Genomic DNA, 24,535 nt, shown 5'->3' with positions numbered 1-24,535 from the left:
GTGCAAAAAAAAAAACACATCCAATAAAGATATCCAAATCAAACATCCTTCACATCGTTATTGTTTTAATTGTAATTTCACTTCATTTTCATCAATATCTCATAAAACAAGACTTCTTATTTTGTCATTTTGCTTCTCAAGGAAACGTATCTTGATCTTGAAGAATCTTTAGATATTTGCACTGGAAAACGAAACGCAAATACTGATGAAGAACATTGCTTTTTGGAATGTGATCAGAACTAAATTGTTAACACTTTGAATGGAACACAATATGTCAGTATGGACAGAATACAGAACGTAACATTGCTTAGTCTTGTAATCCTGAACTTTTCCCTGCACAATCACACGCTTCCTTTACACTTCACCGGACACTAATCTCTAGGAGCGGCCGTGTGAATTTTTTTCTGTTGGATCATCTCAGCCGTTCTCCTAATGGAAGGTGTTGAATGATGGTCATTATAATAATTTCAGAGGTTTTAAAGATAAAAGCACATGACTGCTTCTGTTTGTGGTTCACAGGAGGTGCAGAAACGTTTCCTAGATGGCGTTCCTCTGCTAGATCCCATAGACGATATGGGTATCAAGGATCCAGCGCTGAAGAAGGTCATTCAGAAGGTGGAGGCGTTCGAGCACAGGATGTACACGCACCCCCTGCACAGCGACCCCAATCTGGAGGCCGTTTACACTCTGTGTGAGAAGAAAGCACTGGTGAGTCCACTATAGGATGAGTGAATGTGCAGACGTTACAGTGGGATAGATATAAATGTAATTTCTTTTCATAGACGCAACCTTTTTCTGGTCAGCGCAGGAGTCGCAAATGTCATTTAAAATATGGCTCTATTGTTTAAGGCGCACCGGAAGGGGTGGGTGTCATTTCCTGCAGCTGAAATCTTGAAGGTCCACCAGAACTAAACAAAAGCGGGAAACTGACATTAGTGCAGGGTGAATAGGTGCTCAGATCGGATCACAAACAATCATATGGCCCCAAAGTCGCTCACATTGTGCAATGGCATTAAGGGGATAAGTGTTTTTGTTTTAATACGTTCCCTGCAGGCGTTGTGCATGGCTTATATTTGTTGTTGGGTGTGCATGTTATGGAATGAATGGTCAGATGCATTATGGGGACTCGGGATATCCCTCCAAACCAGATTAGATCTTTTTTGGTCTCTATAAAGATCTATACGGAGTAACCCAGAACTAAACCTTCAAAGCAGCCAAGAGATCCTAGACCTTGCCTAACGCAGGCAAGATTGGCTTGCAAAGTATAAAATGTTCAATTTAATTTTTTTGTGAATGCAAGCTTTAAAGGGATCATATGATGCTGCTAAAAAGAACATTATTTGGTGTAATGAAATGTTTATGCGGTTTAAAGTTAAAAAAACACATTATTTTACACATACTGTACATTATTGTTTCTCCTCTATGCCCCGCCTTTTTGAAAAAGCGAGGTGTGCTGTGATTGGCCAGCTATCCAATGCGTTGTGATTGGCCGAATACCTCAAGCGTGAGACGGAAATGTTACGTCCCTCACATACTGTTGATGCCGTGTCCGGCCGGAGCGATGATCCAAAAACATTAAAACCTATTACAAACGAGGCATTTGTTGCATTCAGTGGGGACATAATTACTGATTATAATGACTTATACTGTCTTTTTACGCGTTGCGTTGCATTGCATCGCGACGCGTAAACATAAAACTCTGTCTGCATTTGTGATCAGAGAAATGTCAAACAACAAGTGCTACTCTACACTGGCCAAAACTCGCGTTTGAATCATCAGTGACAAATCCTTTAAATGAAAACGTACTTACGTGAGTCAGAACTGCCGGCATTGTAGTCTAACTTTACTCTCCCAGGAGCGGTAAACAGTCCTCCATAAAATGTGTTGCACACATTTGGATATTTGGGTTAAACTGTTCTGGAACAGTGTTGTAAATACAAATACTGTAATACTGAAAATATTTACTGTATAAATTACATTGCTTATAATTATATTATTTATCTTATTTTGATATCTGCTAAATGCATAAATGTATTTAATTTATATTTAAAATATTGGTAACGCTTTACAATAAGGTTCATTAGTTAACAGTAGTTAATTGTATTAGTTAACATGAACTAAGCATGAACAACACTACTACAGCATTTAATGATCTTAGTTAATTTCAACATTTACTAATACATTATTAAAATCAAAAGTTGTATTTGTTAAGATTAGTTAATGCAATGTGAACTAACATGAACAAACAATAAATAACTATTTGTTAACTAACATTAACAAAGAATAATAAATGCTGTAACAAATGTCTTGCTCATTGTTAGTTCATGTTAGTTAATACATTAACTAATGTTAACAAACGAGACCTTATTGTAAAGTGTTACCAAAATATTTTATGCCTGGATTATATACTGAATGTTTATAATGTAATTAAATCATTTAAAATATAGCCTAATGTGTGTCGTCTATTGTAAATGTTTTTGATTTGAATGCATTTGAGTGGGATATGAAAATAGTTTCTGGTTTATTGTGAAGTACAATTGTTCATTTAGCTCATGCTCTAGTTTGCATGAATGTAGGTCATGGCATTTAGACCACACATTAGCTTTAGTAATATACAATACAGCGTGATTATTAAATGCTGAAGTATGTATTGTTGATTGTTGGATGTGTTTTCTGGAGGAGGGAGAGATTCTTGCCCTTTTTGCATGAAAACAGTTCAGCTCTTCTCAGTGTCCTGTTTTCAGTCTGTGTATGAATCGCTTTAGAAAGATCTCAGATAAGCCTTAAAGTGGATAATGGCATTAGAGCCACTCAGACAATGAGTCTTGTAAGAGGTAAATCAGCTGCAGCATAGCGGACCAACACCATTAACCTATCTGGTTCAACTAATGCTAGCTATCTGGACTGATTTGGGTTCTTTCTTTTAGTGAAATGTTGCTAATTATTTAATTTTAGCTAGCTAATTTTCACATAATTTAGTCAGCTATGTAATCCGCTCTGTCATTACAGGTCAGTGGTATCATTCTGAATAATGCGACTGTAATTAATCTAGTTAAAGGAATGAAAAAATATAGCACACCAATGGTAATGGGATTAAGTAGTTTTGAAGACTGATTAAATACAGCATTTATAACTTTTGACTAGTATGTAATGCTGCAATCAAGTGTATGAGTGGCATTTTCAGTGTTATTGTTTACTAAAACTATTATTTCTTTTTATTATTATTCGAAATAAAGCTGAAATAAAAAATACTGGATAAGTCCTCAAGGAGCCATTTCCATTTTATTTTTAAGTTTAAGTTGAAATAATAACATTTCTAAAACTGAAATAAAAGTAAAGCTAAAGTGAAAGACAAACTAATAAAAATGACAAGCACATAAAATTATTGAAATTAAAGGGATATTTCACACAAAAAGGAAAATTCTGTCATTAATTACTCACCCTCATGTCGTTTCAAACCCGTAAGACCTTCGGAACACAAAGTAAGATATTTTTGATCTTGTTACTGCATAGACCGCAATACAACTGAAATGTTCCCAAGTCCAGAAACGTAGCAAGGAGATCTGTAAAATAATCCATGTGACATCAGTGGTTTATCTACAATTATACGAAGCTACGAGAATACTTTTTGTGCGCAAAAGAGAAAAAAAACGACTTTATTCAACAATTCGTGTCCTCCGCGTCACCCTGGTGCCATTTTGGAGAATATCTGCTGGACGTAAAACAACGTATGCTGTTCTGTGTCAGCTGCGTCACACGGATACGCTGTTTTCGTTCAGATCAAATCACAACAATGTAGGAAACGAATCTGGCGTGACGCAGCTGACACAGATCAGCATGTGTTGTTTACGTCCAGCAGATATTCTCCAAAATGGCACCAGGGTGACGCGGAGGAGACGAATTGTTGAATAAAGTCGTTTTTTTTCTCTTTTGCGCACAAAAAGTATTCTCGTAGCTTCGTATAATTGTGGATGAACCACTGATGTCACATGGATTATTTTACAGATCTCCTTGCTACGTCTCTGGACTTGGGAACATTTCAGCTGCGTTGCGGTCTATGCAGGGTCAGACAGCTCTCAGATTCCATCAAAAATATCTTACTTTGTGTTCCGAAGATGAACGAAGGTCTTAGGGGTTTGAAATGACACGAGGGCAACTAATTTATGACAGAATTTTCATTTTTGGGTGAACTAACCCTTTAATGAAAAAAATGTTGAAAAGGATTGAATGAAAACTGAAAATCTAAAAGTAAAAGTTAATTTAAAGTATTAAATACTACAATTTTATATAAATAATACAAAAATAATACTGCTAAATACTAATGACAAATATGTTGAGTGTTTTTGAAATGGATACCCACTTCCTGTCATTTCCATAAACCTCCAAATGGAATTGCCGGTGATGTTATACAATAAGAATATAGTTAAGTTTTTTCTTTTAAAGAAAGAGTAGTAATTTCACATGAATTCACTCTAAATTACATTAAGGATAGTGAATGATCTTGAGTAAAAACAGTACTCTGCAGTCCCCAGAAATACATTGAACAAAGTCACATGACTTGGCTAAGTTATTCCTAAGTTAGACAAATTTTTGCCGTGTTTCGTGCACTTTAGACAGATGGTGGCGCTCTGCCTACACTGGCTTTGTATGCTGTTGTGACAGTGTAAATTCAGTGCGTTAAAACATTACGCTTCAGCCATGTTTTTCATCATCAAGTTTTTAATGCGTTACACGCAAACGATTTAACTGAGTACGAAAACACATTCAAGTGCATGTTTACACATGTCGTTTGTTTGTGGAGACCTTAAAAGGTGTACATGTGTGTGCGACAGGTGCGTTGAGTAACTGCTATTTTGTTGTTTCATCCTTGAACATGCATTTTTAAAATGGATGTTTATGTTACATGTTTCTGATGTGTAAAATCATACATTTAAAACAGGAAGTGCATCTTTTCTCACTGTCAGTGTGCTTGTGTGATTCAGATTGCAGGCGACATTAAAGCGGCGAAGCGCGAGCTAAAAAAAGCACGTACCGTGCTGCAGATGGACGAGCTGAAGTGCAGGAAGCGTGTGATACGGCGCCTGGGATTCGCCACTTCCTCTGATGTCATCGAGATGAAAGGCCGTGTGGCCTGTGAGATCAGCAGGTTGGTTACCAAAAAAAAACTCTAAGCACGAAGGTCGTACACTTATATTTTGTTCATGACTCTAGTTCTTAGTGCTAACAGACATGCATTAAAAGCAAACAAAACAAAATTTTACTCTCAAACAGCGCTTATTTTCAACACTCGGGCTCGTTTCTAAACCATGTGGTGTTCTTGTGTGTTTGCAGTGCAGATGAGCTGCTGCTGACAGAGATGGTGTTTAACGGGCTGTTCAACGACCTGACGGCGGAGCAGGCCACCGCGCTCCTCAGCTGCTTTGTCTTCCAGGAAAACGTAAGGCCAAAATGTCATCATGCACATGCTGAAATGTGGTCGGGATGTAATATGAGAGAAGTCAATGGCTTATGACAGTTATGGGCCCAAATAACCTGTTGTGTTTGTCTTGAGATGGTCATGAATGCAGGGAATGAGGTTATTCAAAGGCCCAGCTTCTGTTTGAGACTTGTGAAGCATGTGCCATGTTCATTGAATAATACATGCAAATTAGTAAGCAAAATGTAAATCAATAATATGCCATACATTTGATACTATAGATTTTGAAAGCCATTTTGTAAGAAAAGTTTTGTTAATTTGGAAGTTTTCCAATTTCATATGGAGTCAGAATCAAAAGTTAAACAGTGCTGTGGTGTAAAAATATCTGAATGCTTTTGAGAAATGACTTTAGCCAATCAGAAGAGGTAATTTACATACAGAAGACTTAAGTTCAAAGTATACTTTGTGTACACTAGGGTATGCATAGTGCACATGGCTTAAATATCATCATCAGTATGGTACATGCGGTCAGGAAAATCAGGATACATGCATACTATGCGCACATGCGCCTTGAACTTTTTTGGCGCTAATTAATTTGTCCACATTGTTGAAAAAGAAATGGGAGAGATAAAACGACAAGAAACTTATCTTCATATTTACATCAGCTTAAGGTTGTCAGCAGAGTTATCTACACAGCTCCAAATCCATTTGTCCTGTTGTCGGACTCGGAAGTAACGCAAGCGTGATGAGCAAGTCAGAAATAAAACTTCATCTCCAGAGCTGAGAGTCACTTCACAAGCTTTTCATTTGAGGAAAAATACCACCAAATACACAATGAAACTCAAAGATCTTGATGATAAACCACCAAAATTAAAGTTTGATTTAACTTGAAGAAATTACGACACACATATATTACTATTATAATAAATGTGCCTGTCAAAGTAATGATAATAATAATAATTTTAAGGAATATCCTACAACCAAAATATATTTTAATTGTTTAAATCTATACATCCATTTTATAATTTGTTTTAATTTATGTTTGTGTTTACACAGACAAAATACAAATGATTTGCTGTAAATAATTGCTAAATTATATTGTTTCCATTTTGATTACATATTAGAAGATTGTTTGAAGTTTTATAAGTTCATGTCAATAGACACAGTATTAGATGATTAATTTGTATTAAATCATAAAACACACAATCCAGAAAAAACTAAATGGGAAATCAAAATATAGAAAAAAATAATGCTGAAAATAAATAAATAAATAACTTACCAGGAAAATGTATTTTTACATGAATTTTTTTTAGTCCTTAATAAAAACCCATTAATAACCAAAGTAAATTGTCACATGATGCAGAGTTTTATCTGTATATGGTCACCAACAATGGCACTTGCGGCAGATAATTATGCATCATTACCAGAAAATACTGGTTGTACTTTTTGTTGAGAAGTCAGTCCACATTTTTAACAGTTAACTGACGTCATCCATGCTGACTCAATGTTCACAACTTAAAGCCTTTTCCATGAGGCCTGGCAGATCTTATTCCCTTTACGCATGGTTTAGAAAGTGAAAGTGCAAAATGTGTACTTTGGGCTTAAAAAGTGCAGTAGCAAAAACAAAACGGTTATGAAAATTCACAAGTACAGAACATGGTCACTAAGGTGAGGTATATAACGCCTGTGCAACCAAAGAGTGCAAGTAAAGTGCCATTATTCAGATAAACAGATAGTCTCACCCAAACACACCATTTGTTGACCCAGTGCAGGGCTCCAGACTCATTCTTCCCACTGGTCGCGCTTTTGCGACTTACTTTCTCAATTGGTCGCATGAGCACATCATTTGGTCTCGCAATCCTTTTTATTTATTTTTTTGTGCTACAACATGGTATAAATCAATGCATGCTGATGAACTTTTATCATAGTTTATAGTTATATGGAAACGAAAGTGGTGAACATTCAACTACTTCTTTTTTTTTTGTCAGTAGTAGTATTTGTGATTTGAATTTTGAGAGTGGAAGTTCCTCTTTTGCTATGTTATAAGCCGGGCTTTGGATGCTTTCACTTTCACTTTCACGAATTTGCGATCTTGTTGTCACATTTTAAAGAAAAGATCGTGTATATACTGTGTGATGCTAAAGGTTTTGCAAATGTTTTTTTGTTTTTTTTTTGGTCCAGGTCTGTTAATTAAATACATAAAAAATGAGAACACATTAAAAATTCAGTTCATACAATGAAAATACACCCCTTCTATCATGTTTTTAATTTCCTAATTATTTTCAAATTTTTTTGCACTGTCAGAAATCTGCTATAAGTGTCCTGAAATCATAATCAATTAAAAAAGGATGGAATTCTTGAAAAGAAAAATGTAAGTAGTTTGGCATAATCCTCAATTACTTGACAAAATAATATTACAACAAATGCTTTACTGCTTATTAATATTTAAATAACTTTTTGCCTCACGTGGTATATCCATCATACAAAAACATGCTGAAAAAATAAAAATAGCTTACAAAAGCATTCACAGGAAAATTTATTTTTACATGGCATTTTTTTTGTCATTAACGCAATAACAAAAGAAAATTTTTGTCACATGATGCAGTTTTTTATCTGTTTCTGGTCGCCAACAAAGTCAATAATTATGCATCATTACCAGAAAATACTGGTTGTACTTTTGTTGAGAAGTCACCATGCTGACTCAAATGTTCACAACTTAAAGCCTCTTCCATGAAGCCTGGCAGATCTCATTTCCTTTACGCATGGTTTTGAAAGTGAAAGTGTAAGATGTGTAATCTTGTGTGTTCAATCCAGTTGGCATAATTGTTCCTGACAGTGCCCCTTCATTCCCTTGTTTTATTAGCTTCTCTCCATCCACAGGCTAACGAGATGCCCAAACTGACGGAGCAGCTGGCCGGACCGCTGCGACAGATGCAGGTACTATGTTCGGGAGGGAAGACTTAGTCAGCCACCCTGAAATTCTTCACATTACAGGCACACTATCACACGCACTGTTTACCAAATAACACTTAAACTCCCTCTTCTGTTTGCATTCACGGATTAAGTAGGTAGGTCAGTCTGATCCTCCAAAGACGTGGTTTGGAACAGTTTGACATTGTTTTAACTGTGTGAAGTGTTTGTGTGTGGGCACATGTAGGTCAGTTTGATGACCTCATTTCACAGCTTCAGTTGCCGTGATGGTAAACTGTTCAGTTAGACCAAACCACTACTAAACAAGCATAAAACAGTCCCTCCAGGATTTCGCTGGACTTTTTTCTGATTTTTGCGGCCTAAAATGACTGATTTTGCTGCGGCTTTTCTCAAAATTTGCAGTGATATTTGCGGCATCTCTTATTGTTTTGCAGTTAAAATATACCACAGACAACCTTCTTCTAACATTATGACTTTTCTGACTTTGAGAACCATTGTAGGGCTCCAGACTAACATTTGAGGGCACCGGTGCCATTAAGTTCTACAGAAGGTGACACCAGCACCTGACAGTAAAGCACTCACCCTAATCGCACATGTACATCTCGGAGATGTCTATTTGGTGTCTGCATTTACATATGCAAGATGTATTTTTTTAGAGTGTTTGCTCATCTGCAATACGTCTCTTAAGACATTTATCAGATTACACAGCAGATGTTTCCCAGATCTTTAGCAGACATCTTACAGATGTACTTGTGCTGTCTGGGTAGTTGAGATGCAGATCAAATGAACTTTTATTATGGTCATTCATAATGACTAAATATAATTTAATAAATACAAAAATATATATATTAGGGAGTGGATATGGCTAATAAGCCTATAAGTACTTCTCTGCAGCCATCTACTAGTGGTAATTTAATGTATTTTTTATTTTTAAATAAGTGTTTGCTTTCCTACATTATGAAACTTTTAGTTTTATAAATGGGGGCAACCTATGAAGGATGAACAAATAATGTCATCACATTTAATATAACTTTCAAATTCGGTAAAACTTAAAAGTGCTGGGGAAAGTTGTGTGAAGCATTTAAAAACACTCGATAACATTAGACCATTTCTGCCACAAGTTGTTCCTGTAGTTTTACTATGTTAAATCCATGGTGAATGGTGGTGATTTGTGTTTACTGAACAATGTTTTTCCTGGTTTCCACATCAGTGGTGTTTATTCTGATATCTGTAGCATTAAAGGCACAATATGTAATTTTCGCTGCTAGAGGGCGCGTATTCAAAATAAACAGTCACGGCGTCATCAAACTACGCCTTTGCCTCTGAGTGTGGAGTCATGGGAGTTGTGGTCTTCATCCCCACAGCCGATGCAATCCGACGGGAGTCGGGCAGAAATCATGTTCATGGATGAGCTAATGATTTATTAACATAGTAGAATGAAGCAGGGTGAGGCTGAAAGCCGTCGAAGAGAAACGAGGCCGCTGAACGAGTGTGACACACGGCTCGAAAGCAGCAGAGCTTTTATTATGCCACAGTCGACAGCTTCTGCTCCTTCTGGTCGTGCGTATGTGGGGGAAAAATCAGCGCTGTTTTATCATACTAGATACGTTTGAAAGTTCTGTTATTATGCTACTCTGTGCAGTCGTCACCGGTCTATTAAAACGCACAACATATTAAAGCGTCTTTGGTGTTTCCATGTTTTCGGTTCTGGAAATCTGACGTCATTGGCAGGCAACACAATGACACTATAGACACGGTCCGTGTCGCTAGTTAAAATTGCTTATTTCTCTGGATTTAAACATTCTTCGAAACATTTGGGATAATGTAAGTACACAAGCAAAATATATAACACCGTGTTGCGATGACATCAAGGAACGCATCTAAGCCAAGCGGCAACCTCCCGCTCTCTCTCGTGAAACCAACACGGAAGTGACTAAATCTGCAATTCATCGACTGGCTGCTAGAGGCTGGCTCCAAAAGGGAGTCAGTCCCATAGACTCCCCATGTTAAAATGTCCAACTTTACAGCAGAAAAAAGCTTTTACAGCTGGTACAAAAAGTGGTTTTGGTCTATATAGCTAATTTTGCCCTTCATGACAGCTGTGAGGGGGGTGAATTTTTTTTATAACTCATCCGTTTAAATTATATTAAGCCTTAAAGTTCTGCATAATTAAGGGCGTGGCCACTTGAGTGACAGGTGGATTGCCGCTGCTGACACTGGCGTCGAGCTAGGTGGGCGTGGTTTCAGCAAACAGCTCCCGCCTCTTTCCCCTTTTTCAATCATCCGAGAGTGACTCGCTGCCAAGATGGCGACGGCCGGCTCTGCCCACTTTAGGCTTCAAAAACGCTCTTCGGAAACCTACGGGTGACGTCACGGACACTACGTCCATGTTTTTATACAGTCTATGGTCTAAGCCCAAAATCTGCGGAAAATCTGAGTTTGCTTGATTTTGCCATAAATTCAGCAATCGCAGAATCCTGGAGGGACTGATAAAACTAAGAAGAAATAGTCTACTTAAAAAATTTAAATTGTCATTTTTTCGAGCCTGTGGAGCACAAAAGGAGATATTTTGCAGAATGTTCAAGCTGCTCTTTTCCTTATCTTGTTCCCCATAAGTCTTCTGAATCCATGTGTTCTCTGAGAAATGTCACCTTCATAAGCTCTCAAAGCATCTAGAATCTTGTCTTAACTGATCCCGTATCGTCACGAATGACTCGCGCTCTGCTGTGGTTGTAGGAATGTGCCAAGCGTATTGCTAAGGTGTCTGCAGAGGCCAAGCTGGACGTGGATGAGGACACTTACCTGAACCAGTTCCGCCCGCACCTGATGGATGTGGTCTACACCTGGGCCAACGGCTCCTCATTTTCTCAGATATGCAAAATGACAGATGTTTTTGAAGGTACTAGTTCTCTCGCAATAAATATATCTCGCAACAAATTGATGTATCAGATATTTATATTTTTATGTTTTAATTGAAGCCACTTTGTAAATATTGCTGTGATTTTTAAGGCACTTTTCAGTTGGCTAGTTGTTCCTTAAACCATCGTTTCAGGAAGTCACTTCTCATGAGTGTTTATGTAGCAGGATATTTATTAAATATTGTTATATTGGTATATAGACTTGCATTATTTTATGCATTTTAAGTGTATGTAACACTTTTTTTTTTGCTTTATTTATTTTACATTTGAAAGATTTTGAATCTGCAATCTAATAGTGGTTGTTTGGTCCATGTTATGGCTCCTCTGATTGGGGAGGGGAAAAAATGACATTTAATGCACTTGCTTGGATGGATGATTGATGACCTAAATCCCGACAATGGCTTATATTTAATTCTACTATAAAAAGACTATTTTCATATCATTCCTGTTTCCCAGAAATGAGCAAATGTAATTAGTTTGTGAAACTATTAGGAATCAGTGATGTTGTATTTGGTCCTGACTTCATAAGTGCAGCATGGGGCCTGTTGTGAAATAAAAGGATTTAAAATGTATTTTCAGCACATCTTCTCCCAGAAGCCTCTGCTCTGAGATTTGGCCTTGTCCGCAGCATGACGTGTGTTTTGAAACGCAGATTTCATGTCTTGTCAAGAAAATCCCCCATCCATCTGTGCTTCCAGCTCCTGAGTGAGATTTTGGCTGCGTTCATGTGCATTAGCAAACAGCAAAGCACTTGTAGTGATAAATTGCAGTGAGGGAGAGATGTCATATGAAAACTGGAGAAGTTCCCCTATTCTCTTTCTCTCATCCCCTTTCGCCTAATACTGAATTGGTCTCTGTAGAGATCTTCGAATGTTATGCCAGCAAAACCCCATGTGCCAAGAAAAGTTTCATAGAAATAAACATCACTAATACAACTGGACATTGAAACTAAGGGTTACAAGCACTGAAAATGACCATATGTGGTTGGTATGTAGTAAGTGCGAGGAGGACTAACACTCACTCTCTCTCTCTCTCTCTCTCTCTCTCTCTCAGGCAGTATTATCCGCTGCATGCGCAGATTGGAGGAGCTCTTGAGGCAGATGTGCCAGGCAGCCAAGGCCATTGGAAACACAGAGCTGGAGAATAAGTTTGCCACGGGTAGGACATGCTCTAGACTCGTGGTGTGACTCATTCAGCTCAATAGCGCCACGTGCAAAGAGTATCCAGTTTATTGTGGGCAGCTTTGAGCACTTGACTAGTAAACCGTCTTGGAAAGATTTAATTATTGATCACATTCTGAGAACCTGTGGATGTGAGACATAAGATAAACAAATCCACAATCCAGTGTCTCAATATCTCAATCTCATTACTGTGGTTCTGTATTTTGACTCATGAATTATTTAATTTACAGAACAACAGTTGTTTTGTTTTTTTCCCTTTAAAACCTAGTAAGCTGACTTCTAAGGGCAGAAAGTATATGGTCTGAATGAATGGTTTTTCATTAATGTTGCTATAACAGACCTCCGTACTCAAGGGGGCGCTATAGTTCTGTTTTGTTTTTTTCCCTTTAAAACCTAGTAAGCTGACTTCTAAGGGCAGAAAGTATATGGTCTGAATGATTGCGTTTTTCATTAATGTTGCTATAACAGACCTCCGTACTCAAGGGGGCGCTATAGTTGTTCAAATGTCTGTTCCATCAAATCGGATGTGGTGTTATTCAAGTAACTAGCTACAAAATGTACGTTTCAACTAAATTGCTCATAATTACCACACGGGGAAAACCATAGAGTTTACGTTGGTCTCATTCCATCGTATACTTGTTACATTACGACTTGCTAGCTGACACTTTTTGTAATGAAACAATGTATGAAAAAAAAGCTTGTGAATCTAGAAGCATCAGCATTCATGCATTTCCACACGGTACACGTCCTGCACGAAAGCTCCTCACGTGAAGCACATGGGAGACTCTTTAGCATGTTGCTAAGCTAATAACATGGCGTTTTAATAAGCATAAAAATACGTTGATCAGAACGGATTCCAGTAGACTTTGTTGTTGGCATGCTGCTAATCTAATTGCACAGTATTCGATTAGCTAACACGCACACAAATCGATTCCGATAGAGATGGATGTTAGCATTTTGCTAAGCTACTTATACAGAATTTCATTAGCTAACAAATACTTGGGTCAAAATGGATTCCAGTAGAGTTGAATGTTAGCATGCTGCTAAGCTAATTATGCAGTATTAGATTACCTAACAGTTAACGAGGTCTCATAACTTAGGGGAATGGCCTTTGTAGCGCGTTTATGATGCCTTAAAATGCTGTCTAGCTAGGCAGCACACTAGATTTTGGAACACAGCTTTGAGGTTGATGGGTTTTGTTTCACAACTCAAACATTTTCTTGTTTTTCACAGGCATAACGAAGATTAAGAGGGATATCGTGTTTGCTGCCAGTCTTTACCTGTGAATCCAGAGGTTTATATATTTCGGTGTTTGCTATTGTTTTTGTTCATTTTGCATCAAAACACTGAAGGACAGAATTTAAATGAAACATAATCGTTTTATTGGTTTGTCAACGAGCATAATGGGTTTTTGTTTCCATCATAAAAGCGCAACATTTTGTACATAGTTTTAACAATTTTAATAAACATTTTTTTAAAAAGTCTGTATAGCGAATCTTTTTTTTTTTTTAATACAGATTAAAAAAAAGTTTCTTTTGTGGCTTAATAGAGGTACACTTATATTAGTTTTTGGAGATACAGAGGAAGCTGTGGTAGAAGCAGTCCAGCCAAGGCAACGTGGTACAGCATCCATAGAGAGAGCCCCAGAAAGAGGCGTCTGGAGAACACAAAGCAAGGTTACATTCACAGGTTTCCACCGCAGTGGTCTGTCCTCGTAGTGGGTGCACGCTGAAACCCCTTCCCATCGACAGAGGCTCGTGATAGTTTAGTTTGGGTTTTCATAATGATTTCCATTCGTAGGCGTCTCTTGTAAGGTGGTGTGTAGGATCTCTGCCTCTCTCTGTGGTTCAACCTTCTTTTTGAAGAAATCCGACACACAGAAAACCTGTAGGGTGTGAGAGGTGGTGATATATTGGAGGTTTATAGTCACAGGGGCTGGCCTGAAATGTCAGTGTTTTTCATATTTAGCAACTTTAGTGCTTATACTGTACAACAGAAAGTATAAGTCACTCAAACCCCTACTTATTTCTTATGTGGAACATAAACAGATGTGCATTAAAAGGGACTGGGGCTGATGGGAGGGGGAAAATCCAGAAATTTGTCACTGATTTTTTAATCTTGTTTTGGGTGTAAATGAAATTTTAGAGTTTAGCTGAAGAATTTCAGATTGACAATTATTTTTCAATTAAAAAAATTCTGTTGAGGGCTGTTAACAAACTATTAAAATTGTTTTTTAAATTTAAATAAAGCTTAAATTATAAAAAGTTAAATGAAAACAAAAAAACGAAGTACCAATGATTAAAACAAATGACATTTTTTTTTAATTCTTTAAAAACAAAATGAGAAATTGTAAGAAAATATTAATGAATACCAGTGTTAGTTTAGTATCACTGATATATTATTAGCTTTACTAACATTTTAATATTTTGTTTTCATATTAAAATGATATAATTCAGTTTTTTTAAGTTTCAATAGATTAAGTTCTTGTTACTTTTTATTTCAATTTTAGTTTTTATTTTAGTACTTCAAGTTAATCTTAAACAAAATAGGAAATTATGCCATGCTGAAGTAAACATTAACTGAAATAACTTATGCACTTAAAATTTTTTAATTTTAGTTCTAAAGGTAATCCTAATGAACACTATATAGTTAAAATAATACTGATTCTATTATTCCATGAACATCAGACAATAATATGGGTTTGGAATGACAAGTGAAATTCCTTTTAAATGAGCAGAATTCACTGATTTTCTGCAAGCATACATGATCTGTGTGCTGTTGAATGCATAACTCACCACTAATAAAGCCACGATGGCTCCTTGTATAAGTCCTGTGAGTACATCACTCCAGTGGTGTTTATAGTCTGAGACACGGGACAGTCCTGTATAGATGGAGGCGGCGATCAGGAAGAACTGGAGCATGGGGCGAAGGAGCCGTGCCCATTCAGTTTGCATTCTTGCTTGAAGATAAAGCTTTGAGAAAGGAAAAGCCTGTTCAAACTCATTGTATGTGAGCGGTTTAAAATATGCTGCCTGCTGAAATCGTACCGCACATGTTCAGCTGATGATCTCACTAACACACGGTCATGTTGACTTCAGTACACTGTGATTGTGTCTACAGTGTTTTCATGTTACTACAGATCCCCTGCTACCTAATTCTTCCTGTTTACGAAGTGGCTTGTTTTTCCATGTTCTCATGCCCAAGGGAATGCACCAAAAATTCTGGCTTGATGCATCAAAGCCGCCACAGGCAACCGCTCCACATTCCCAACAATGTAGAGACTTCCTTTTACAGCAACCAACTGAAGTTAATTTAGTTGACACTCTGCTGGGTGTCATCATGCTATCACCTTACAGGTCTTGTCAAAATAATTACTCATTTAAAGGTTTGATGGAGTGACCCGAGTAGAAGGATAGTTTGCAACACGGAATCAATGTGGGCAAAACAAGTTCTGTTTAACTTGCACTACATGTTAGACGTGTGCTTGTGCAACAGTATGAAACCCTAAAATCAAAGCTGCCATTTGTTTTGAATCTCTGTAAACACAAAGAATTACTTTGGCAAGCTGATGGGAAGAAATCCTAACACAACCCCACGTTGGGCAAAGATTCCCAGAAATCATTGGGAGTCCCTAAAAATACCCCCTCTAAAAGCATATATATCTCATATCTAATGTTTTATATGCAGATTAAATAGGTTAAACTTTTGGCTTGTTTCCCGAGGCCACAGGAGGGCGCATTGAGCAAAATAATGCAGCACATTAAATTGTTAACGCAAGGAAATAACCGTCTATAAAAAAAGTGCATTACATCGAAATTAACTCATAAATCAAATATAATTTCGTAAATTGCATAAACAATTATGAACAAAACAGCATCACGTATTTATGCATTGATTAATACAAAGAGCCGAATCGCCCATCACACAGATTGCCTTTAAAAACATAAGAGACGCAGTGAAAAGGAATAAACCTCCACAAATTCGTGACGCGTTTTCTTTGCATGGCTGTTTACATCTCTTGTCTGAGACGCGAGTGCAGCAGTCATATTTGTCCGTCTAAAAAAATGCGCTGAATATGCGTTCTGTGTGAATGGCTTGGTTTCGGTTTTAACCTAATCAAGATCTTCTACGCATTGAGCTACTATATTTCCCTAATATTTTGAATGAATAACGCAGCAACTGCGCGTCTCGTGGGCTAGACTAACAAAACATTAAACTACAGCGTCACTTACATCATCATTACCGCATCTCGTGCTCCACTGATGACGCTCCCTGATGCACACCTAACATTCCATTGTACTATTTTTGCATTCAAATGCAAATGTTTATTTTAAATTCGACTAATATTATTATTTTTTTTATTCACAATCTCCTCATCACAGGCAGGCACAGCACTCATGTTCGTGTTTGTGTGTGCTGTCTGCGCCACTCATAGCACGTGCCTATATCGTGCATTATATCTAACATTTTTTATATCGGTATCGAAGAAGGTGTACCGTCGATAAATACCGATACCGTTTTATCGCCTAGGTTAATGCTTGTACTCTTATCTGAATTTGATCAGTTTATCTCAGAATCAGGAGTCAAATAATTTTGATAGGGTAGCAGTCAAAAAAAAAATACTTCAGTGTTGTCTTTGAGCACTGACTCCGGGTCTGATGTGTTTATTTCAGGGTCCAAATGTGCTGTGAACTTTAGCCGCATGTCCTTAAAGCTTGTGCCCTCATGATAAGATTATGGTAGGTTGTGTTTGCTAACAAGACTGTAATGGAGAAGTTCAGCAGAATGACATAAGACTCCTTAAGATTACTCTGCTGCTGAGTCAATATACCTCAGCGTGACAGATAATGGGCATTTTCCAATGGAAAAATCAATGACGTAAAATGTATAAATCTACAGACATTTATACCATTTCCTTATCACTTAAAAACATTGATGGTATTCACCAGACCAGTTTGCTTCTGGTGTGTTATTAGTTTATGTAATGCTGATTGTAGTTACTTTGTTAACTGATTATTCAAGAACATCAGTACTGTATACAGTAAAAAAAAATAACTTAAATACTTAAGAACGAATTGTGAATCAAAGGGATATTTCACCTCAAAATGAAGCGTCTTATTTACTCACCCTCATGACTCCTTTTTCTACTGTATAACAGAAGAATCAGTTCTTCAAAACATCAACTGTTTGTTCATAAACTAAAAGTCAATAAGGTCCAAAACAACATTGGTCCCCACTGACTTTCAATGTATGAAAATACATTTTTTCAGCGAAAAAGTCAGACAGACAAGTTTGGAACGACATGAGGGTAAGTAATGCTGCATTCACGTGCTTTCGGAAATTTCCTATTTCCCACTTATGAAGTTGTGAATACAAGCTTGTCGTATTCAAGTGATTTAATATCAGAAAGAATAAAATTTAGCATCCCATTGGTTGACTATCATAAACATTCACCATGCAATATATGCAGTTTGCGGACAATTCTGGAATTTTGGTCAAATACATGCTTATTTCACTGCTTATAAAACATACAATAAGCTTCAAATGATCGTTCATATCTAGCCTATAAATACACTACTTTAGCGACAAGACAAAGGGATGTAGTTGTTGTGAGAACAGCATTGACAGCAGCAATGGTTGTCCCCTTCACCATGTTTAAAGATTATGACCCACCCAACTCGGAAACTCTGGTATCAAAATTATTTCAAAATTAAATACGAATTGAGGAGGCGTTCACGTCTAATTTCCGATTAGGAAACTGGTATTTACGATAATTCCGATAGCATGTGAAGGCAGCATAAATGACAAAAGAATATTGTATTTCAGTTGGGCTATCCCCTTGGGGTAAAGCATAAATAAATGACACTTACTGCCAGGAACAGCATACAGTACATGGAGAATGACGAATGTCCCGAGTAGAATGAGAGTCTGCAACAAAAACAATTGAAGAATCAATGTGGGAAACACAGAAGGGCTGCTTAATTACTTACTACATGCAGACATGTACTTGTGCAACACTACGAAGCCTTTAGTTAAAGCTGACATTTGTTTTGCAAATCTGTAAACAAACTAAGAATTACTTGGACAAATTGGCAGGATGGAATCCTAACACTGAACCCCATGCTAGGCAAAGATTTGCATTGTCCCATTTGGTCCCACAAAACACTCCCTTTAAAAAGCACAAACACACACCCTTTTCCGGATGATAAAGGCATGCTCGGGGGAGACGCGTGCTGACCGATGGGGGTCGGGGCAGGGGACATGCGGAAAACGTCAGAGAGGGAGGGTGGTCTGGCTATCCGGCAGGCTTTTGTGTGTTCCTGTTTACTTAAGCTTAGGCCTCTTGTCGACTAGGAGCATCCGCCTAGTGGCTGACGCCAAATAAAACTTGAATCATTCAAGCAGCACAACTGCCATACACTCAACCACTGCAAACATGCTCCTTTCATATCAATCTACTTAAAAGCAGAGTTTAACCAGATCTGGGCAGTGTGCTAATTATAATGAGGACTAGATCTTTATGTTCTTGTTTGCTGATTGAATTACAGACCCGGTCATGAGACAAGAGACAAAGCAGAGCTAAAGCGAATTATCTGTGCGGTGGAGAAGCTAAAATAAAGCACTGCAGATCCTATTCGAAGTGTGCCTGAACTCCATGTGGATAAAATATAACGAAAGGGCAACACGGACTCAAAGAACTGAAGACCTACTTCAGATGTTTAAATAATTTATGACTGGACTGTTTGAACTAGACCTGGATGACTCTCTCACCCTTTAACAAGCAAATACACTTGCTTGCCTATCAACAAGACTCCATTTTCCTGAGGACAACACTCGTGTGAAAGGTGATCTGGGTTATTCTGGGCTCAGACCCTCAACTGCTCTTTATTTGTTCTATAAACGGCATCGTCTCCTAGGCAAACACTAGACCACCACTAAAGAGGTGCTCTTCCGAGAGAGAGAGACGGGAACCACACCCATGTTAAACGAGAGCATTCTGAGAGGGCCTGGGATACTGCTAGCCTTGAGTCTGGCCCAAGAACCCAAACAAAGCCTGCGTGCTCTGAAATGGCTAACCGCAGGATTAGAGATCACTACTGCGTGTGAACCACAGATTGCCACCAAGCTTGGGTGGTCAACGGTGTGGACAACTGATCCAAAAAGGGTTCACATTGGAAGAAGCCTTAATTTCAATTTTAATTAGGGAGTTTCTTCTCAATGCCAGATATAAAGTACTTATGACATATTTGAGGTCACAATAGAACTGGTTCTGCTAATTGGACACTTTCCTGTAAATCGCTAGAACTACACCTCATTTCCATATGAGATCTACCTATCCGAAAAGGTTCCAAAGCAAAGTTATTTCGAGGGACAAGCTTGTCTAATAATGAATGCAGATGCAGGCTAGATTGGGTAGGAAGTTTCCAGGATAGAACCACATTAAAGAACAAAGTTGAGGGATTCCTACTTCCCACCTCAAGGAAAAAACCTTTCTTGCAACTCTTCCATCCATCCAGAGCAGGACACCCAGTAGTGCAGGCGTGTCCAATTCTGCTCCTTGAGTACCTGCAGAGTTGAGCGCCACACCAACCTAGAAGTTTTGAGTGACCCTGATTTAACAGTAGACCCTCACTGCAGTGCACAAGATCCATCCAGGGGGTGGAGATGGTAGGTTTAGGGGCAGAGATGGGTAGGTTTAGGGATCGGGGTGGAGATGGTAGGTTTAGGGGTCGAGATGGGTAGGTTTAGGGATATGGAAGATGGGAGGAGTTGGATCTGGATCCAACCTCGCCCCCTGGATCTTGTGTTCTGCAGTGAGGACCATCTCTGATTTAGGACTAGAGCTAAACTCTGCAGGACAGTGGCCCTCTAGAAGCTAGTTTGGGCACCCCTGTGTTAAGGTAAAGAGTAACAACTAGTGACCTATAAGGGAGTTTTACGTACCTTCCCTCATTGACCTTGGCTGGATCCCCAATGCAGATGAAGTCCTCAATGTAAGCTCCTCCTGTGCAGTTGATTTGCGTCCAGTCCGGTTTGCACACATCCAGGAAGTGTGGCCGCAGCCGGCCGATGGAGTACTTGGCAATGTCAGTGAGTGATTGGCTCATGGCGGCACCAAACAAGAAGGTGCCAATGGCCTTATAGACACAGGCCACATAACTGTTACAGAAAGACTTTGATTTGATGCGGCTTAGATAGACTGAAAGGCACTCCCCTATGATCATCTGTGATGGAAGAGGAAGCAAAGAAACATTACTTTTCTTTTTCCTGGTAAGATGGTCAAAACATTTGTTACAGCCAGTCATGTGTTTGTGATATGAAAATATTTGAGGACTGTTTCTGAATCTAATAAGGATGCCCACAAGTACAAGAATAAAATCAAGATCAAACAGTAGAAGCACTTGACAATGCAGCCATCACAAGTATTTCCCTTAAATGTCCCTAACATCACCCATGTTTGCATTACCTCCTTTAGAGGATATCCCTAATGGCCTTAATCAGAGTAGACACCATATTTTGACATTAACTACAGTTCATTCCACAAGTCGTAAGATCCCTGGTTCATGTCTAGTTTTCACAAGCCATGTTTGACTTGGATTTTTTCCTTCTGATGTTTTTATTTTTTTTAAATCTCATAATGTGTCTACACTGACTATAATCTAGTGACTACAGTATGTATTACCTTCTCTCTCTCAATGATCAATTATAGAGCTTGAGTAATATATATTAAAATGATACAATTCTTCTTTTCTTTTGCTGTACTAATATATGCAAGTTGAAATGCATAAAATGCTGCAGTTTTAAAATATACATTAGCAGTAACCTAAATCAAGCATTTTAATAACATTTAGGCAGAGGTATATGTGCTTTGAGCTCACATATGTGACTGTGAGGTTATATAGATGTGCATGTCTGTGTATATGTAGGAAATGTTATCCATAATGGGGTAAGCTCATTTTAAACATTTTAAATTAAATTATGTTTCTAAAACTCTTGAAAGGATAGTGCTGAATTGTAGATGCTATCATACAAGATAAAAAGCCTGAATTAAAGAAACAGTTATGAGATGTAACCACAGAGAGACTCCTACTCTAGTCTAAACATCTCACCACAAGACTGTCTGTCGTATATGGGCTTTTATGAGAAAATATATATGTGGGTAGAAGACCAGAAGACATTGTTTCCGCTCCATTGGTTGGCTTTGTCTCTTAAAAGGTCTGTTACAAGAGTTGACTGCTGTTCAAATCAGTTAAAATACTGCTAAAATGTTAATTTTTAAGGAATAGTTCACCCAAAAAAAATTGTTTACATTTTTAACTTCTATGTCATTTCAATGCATTTGACTTCTTTTCTTTTAAGGAACAATGTCTGAGATATTCTTTTCAAGAATGTCTGTTAATCTTTTCCAACACTAAAAGCACATAGAAACTGGCAAGACTCAAAAAGTACCATAAAAGTAGTCCATATGACTCTATATTCCAAGATTTAAATGTGTGCATAAATTAACAACTTCTCATTACAAATGTGTCCAGCAGTTGGAATATGTGGAAGTTCAAAAGAAATTTGACAGTAATGACAGTATGAAATTTCTTCAAGGTATCTCCTTTTGTGTTTAACAGAAGAAAGTACATCATACAGGTCTGGAACAGCATAAAGGTGAGTAAATAATGACCGAACGTTCAGATTTGAGTGAACTATCCCTTTAAACATCTATCTACAGGACCGTATCTCGTGGTTAGATCTCAAAGTCCTATTTCTCAAGCTGGCATGAGAACAGACGTACTGACCAGAGAAGCACGCGACAAATATAGGCATAATGAGAGAAGGAAAGAGATACAGGAAGGGGATGAGAGCTGCTAATGTAACAAACAGATGGGCACTTACAGTAAGCACAGTGATCGGAATCATTACTCCTCCTAATAACTGATAAGAAATGGTGTCTTCTTTATATGGGTAGTTGATAGAGTCATCATTACAGAAAAATCCTCGTTTGAATGATTTTTGTTGTATTGCGAGTATTGCAAACGGGACACCAACTAGCAAAAAAAGCAGTGAGAGAAAAAAAAACAGAGGTTAACGAAGTGTCTCATACACTATTCTCCCTAATTCAAGAAAAGGTTGTTCTCTGGGAGGTGCTCATACAGAAAGAAAAGCTGTGAGATAGACATTCAATCTTCTTCTTTAACACATAATGAACAAAGGGTTAGCAAGTAGGTGGTGTGGCAGCTGTGGCTGAATTTTGCTAAAAGTTACACTTTGTCTAAGTAATGTATAGGATATTCTTGTTAAAGTAAGTTTTTTTTTTTGGCTTTGTTTTCATTCTCCAATGCTTTTGTAGTCGACATGGGAAGTGAAACTCGTCAAAGCTCAAATGATTCAATGGCACGCTCTGATTACGAGTAGATCTAGTCAAAACGATGAATAATAGGTACAACTGCACATTTAAATATAGCAAATGGTGTGAAATACTTTTTTCCCCTGTCTTTCAAGCCTTGTTCACAACCGACAATGATTTTATGGCTCAAGGTTGCTGACACGGTTTTCCATCATTTTATTATATCACTGTATCTGCCAATCATATAGAACACTGTAAACACTCACAGTAACATTAACTTTTCAGGAAACTCCATTGGTAGACGCCACATTTGCTGAACACACCCATACTGGATAGTCAACTCTCAATTTTGGTCAGTGTGAACAAGGCTTTATAGTTTCTTAGAAAACTGCATTTCCCATGTTTTTTTTTCACACCGTTTTGTTATAAAAGAGCTATTAAATGCTGCTCCACCACAGTTAGAAACATTAAAGTGGCAATATAAACATCACAAAGGTGCAGGGAGGGTAACTGTTGTAAGACGCCACCAGCAAAAACTTTACAAGCCTGTTGGGGACAAGAAGGTTACTCAAGCGTGGCAGCAAAGCATGTGGTCGGGATTAAGACATTTACCCAACATGCAGTGAATATGGTCTGCTGAGATGTTTGTGTGTGTGTGTGTGTAAAGTCCATGAACCGCTCAATCCGCTAAGAGCTAATATCAGACATGTGGATCAAAGCAGGTTACCCAGCGCCAACCGAAGTCTCCTAAAATGACACCGTATTGTCTCTCTATCTCCAGTGAAAGCTGCATTGTCATGGTCTGTGATGTGCTGGCTGAATGTATGGGATTTCAGAGTCGTCGGGAACACTAGTGTAATGTTAACACCGCACGGATCGGTTGTTTCGATCATCACTTGGACGATGCCTGGACTGGACAGGCAAGTCGAAGCTAAAGATTGCTTGCATAGAGGTCAAACCCAAATTTTGCACTATGGAAAGTTTGAGGTTTTGTCAGGCCAGTAGGTTATGGGATAGAAGTCATATAGGGTTATTCATGGAAAGGAATGCTAAAACTTTTGGAGAAATGTCTAAGAGGAGCGAGTATGCCATCTGTGACGATATCAACTATCCACTCTTATCACATTCTAGATGGATCACGATATACTAGATACGCCTTCCATCAGGTCTAGATTTATTTTTTTCCCGAATTTTGTGTTAAAACAGTTTTGATACAAATATTTATGCAATTAACTATGCTAACAAGCAAGCCGCCTGAACATCAGTACTTGAGATGTGACCAAACAGTGACCCTTCCTAAACATATTCAGGAAGTTTCGGTGGTTTAGTTGGTAAACCCAAGAATCCTCTCATGATGAAAACCACAAACTCTGCCCAATTTGCCGTTGCTTCTAAAAAAAAAAGCAGCAGGAGCAGATTGAAGGAGGGTGCGTTTAAATACATTCCCAGCCCGAAATACCTCAAATCTGAGCTAATCTAAAACAGCTATTAAGGTAATTTCTTGTACTTGGTGGACATCCTTGCCGAAGAAGTTAATGAAAAGCAACATGCCCAGAGTATCCCTACACAAAGGAACAAAAACACTGCCTGGGTGCAACAGAGCTGCCCAAATGTTTCTATTCCGACACTGTGTCTACATCAAACAGATGTAGTGCATCACCATCTGCACAACTAGATTGTAGTCTATCATGGAAGCGTCTTGTCACATTTTCAGTCGGAGGGATGGTTTCTATTTTTGGCATGCCACAGAGCT

General features: G+C 38.0%; 2 protein-coding genes across 5 annotated transcripts in view; one reads left to right on the top strand and one right to left on the bottom strand.

Moving 5' to 3' along the window:
• Positions 1–13,917, top strand: part of LOC107571110 (superkiller viralicidic activity 2-like 2) — a 36,431-nt gene extending 22,514 nt beyond the window's left edge. For all 3 annotated transcript variants that reach the window (XM_016257386.1, XM_016257385.1, XM_016257384.1), the window contains 7 exons: positions 520–708; positions 4,983–5,146; positions 5,332–5,437; positions 8,297–8,353; positions 11,084–11,246; positions 12,319–12,423; positions 13,680–13,917. In XM_016257386.1, the coding sequence (XP_016112872.1) occupies positions 520–708; positions 4,983–5,146; positions 5,332–5,437; positions 8,297–8,353; positions 11,084–11,246; positions 12,319–12,423; positions 13,680–13,732 (837 nt within the window). In that variant the 3' untranslated portion in view covers positions 13,733–13,917. The remainder of the gene's footprint in view (positions 1–519; positions 709–4,982; positions 5,147–5,331; positions 5,438–8,296; positions 8,354–11,083; positions 11,247–12,318; positions 12,424–13,679) is intronic.
• A 166-nt stretch (positions 13,918–14,083) lies between these two features.
• Positions 14,084–24,535, bottom strand: part of LOC107571112 (phospholipid phosphatase 1) — a 14,669-nt gene continuing 4,217 nt past the window's right edge. The window contains exons 2-6 of one of the 2 annotated variants that reach the window (XM_016257389.1): positions 22,332–22,483; positions 20,391–20,671; positions 18,317–18,374; positions 15,242–15,418; positions 14,084–14,331 (exon numbers count right to left, since the gene is read on the bottom strand). In XM_016257389.1, coding sequence (XP_016112875.1) covers positions 14,212–14,331; positions 15,242–15,418; positions 18,317–18,374; positions 20,391–20,671; positions 22,332–22,483 — 788 coding nt within the window. In that variant the 3' untranslated portion in view covers positions 14,084–14,211. The remainder of the gene's footprint in view (positions 14,332–15,241; positions 15,419–18,316; positions 18,375–20,390; positions 20,672–22,331; positions 22,484–24,535) is intronic. The other variant, XM_016257388.1, reaches the window with a different exon arrangement.

Source organism: Sinocyclocheilus grahami, unplaced genomic scaffold, assembly GCF_001515645.1.
Source record: "Sinocyclocheilus grahami isolate Dianchi unplaced genomic scaffold, SAMN03320097.WGS_v1.1 scaffold1550.1, whole genome shotgun sequence".
In the NCBI taxonomy this organism is placed as follows: Eukaryota; Metazoa; Chordata; class Actinopteri; order Cypriniformes; family Cyprinidae; genus Sinocyclocheilus; species Sinocyclocheilus grahami.
The sequence above is the reverse complement of the archived record's forward strand: the minus strand, read 5'-3'. Positions and strand labels throughout refer to the sequence as shown.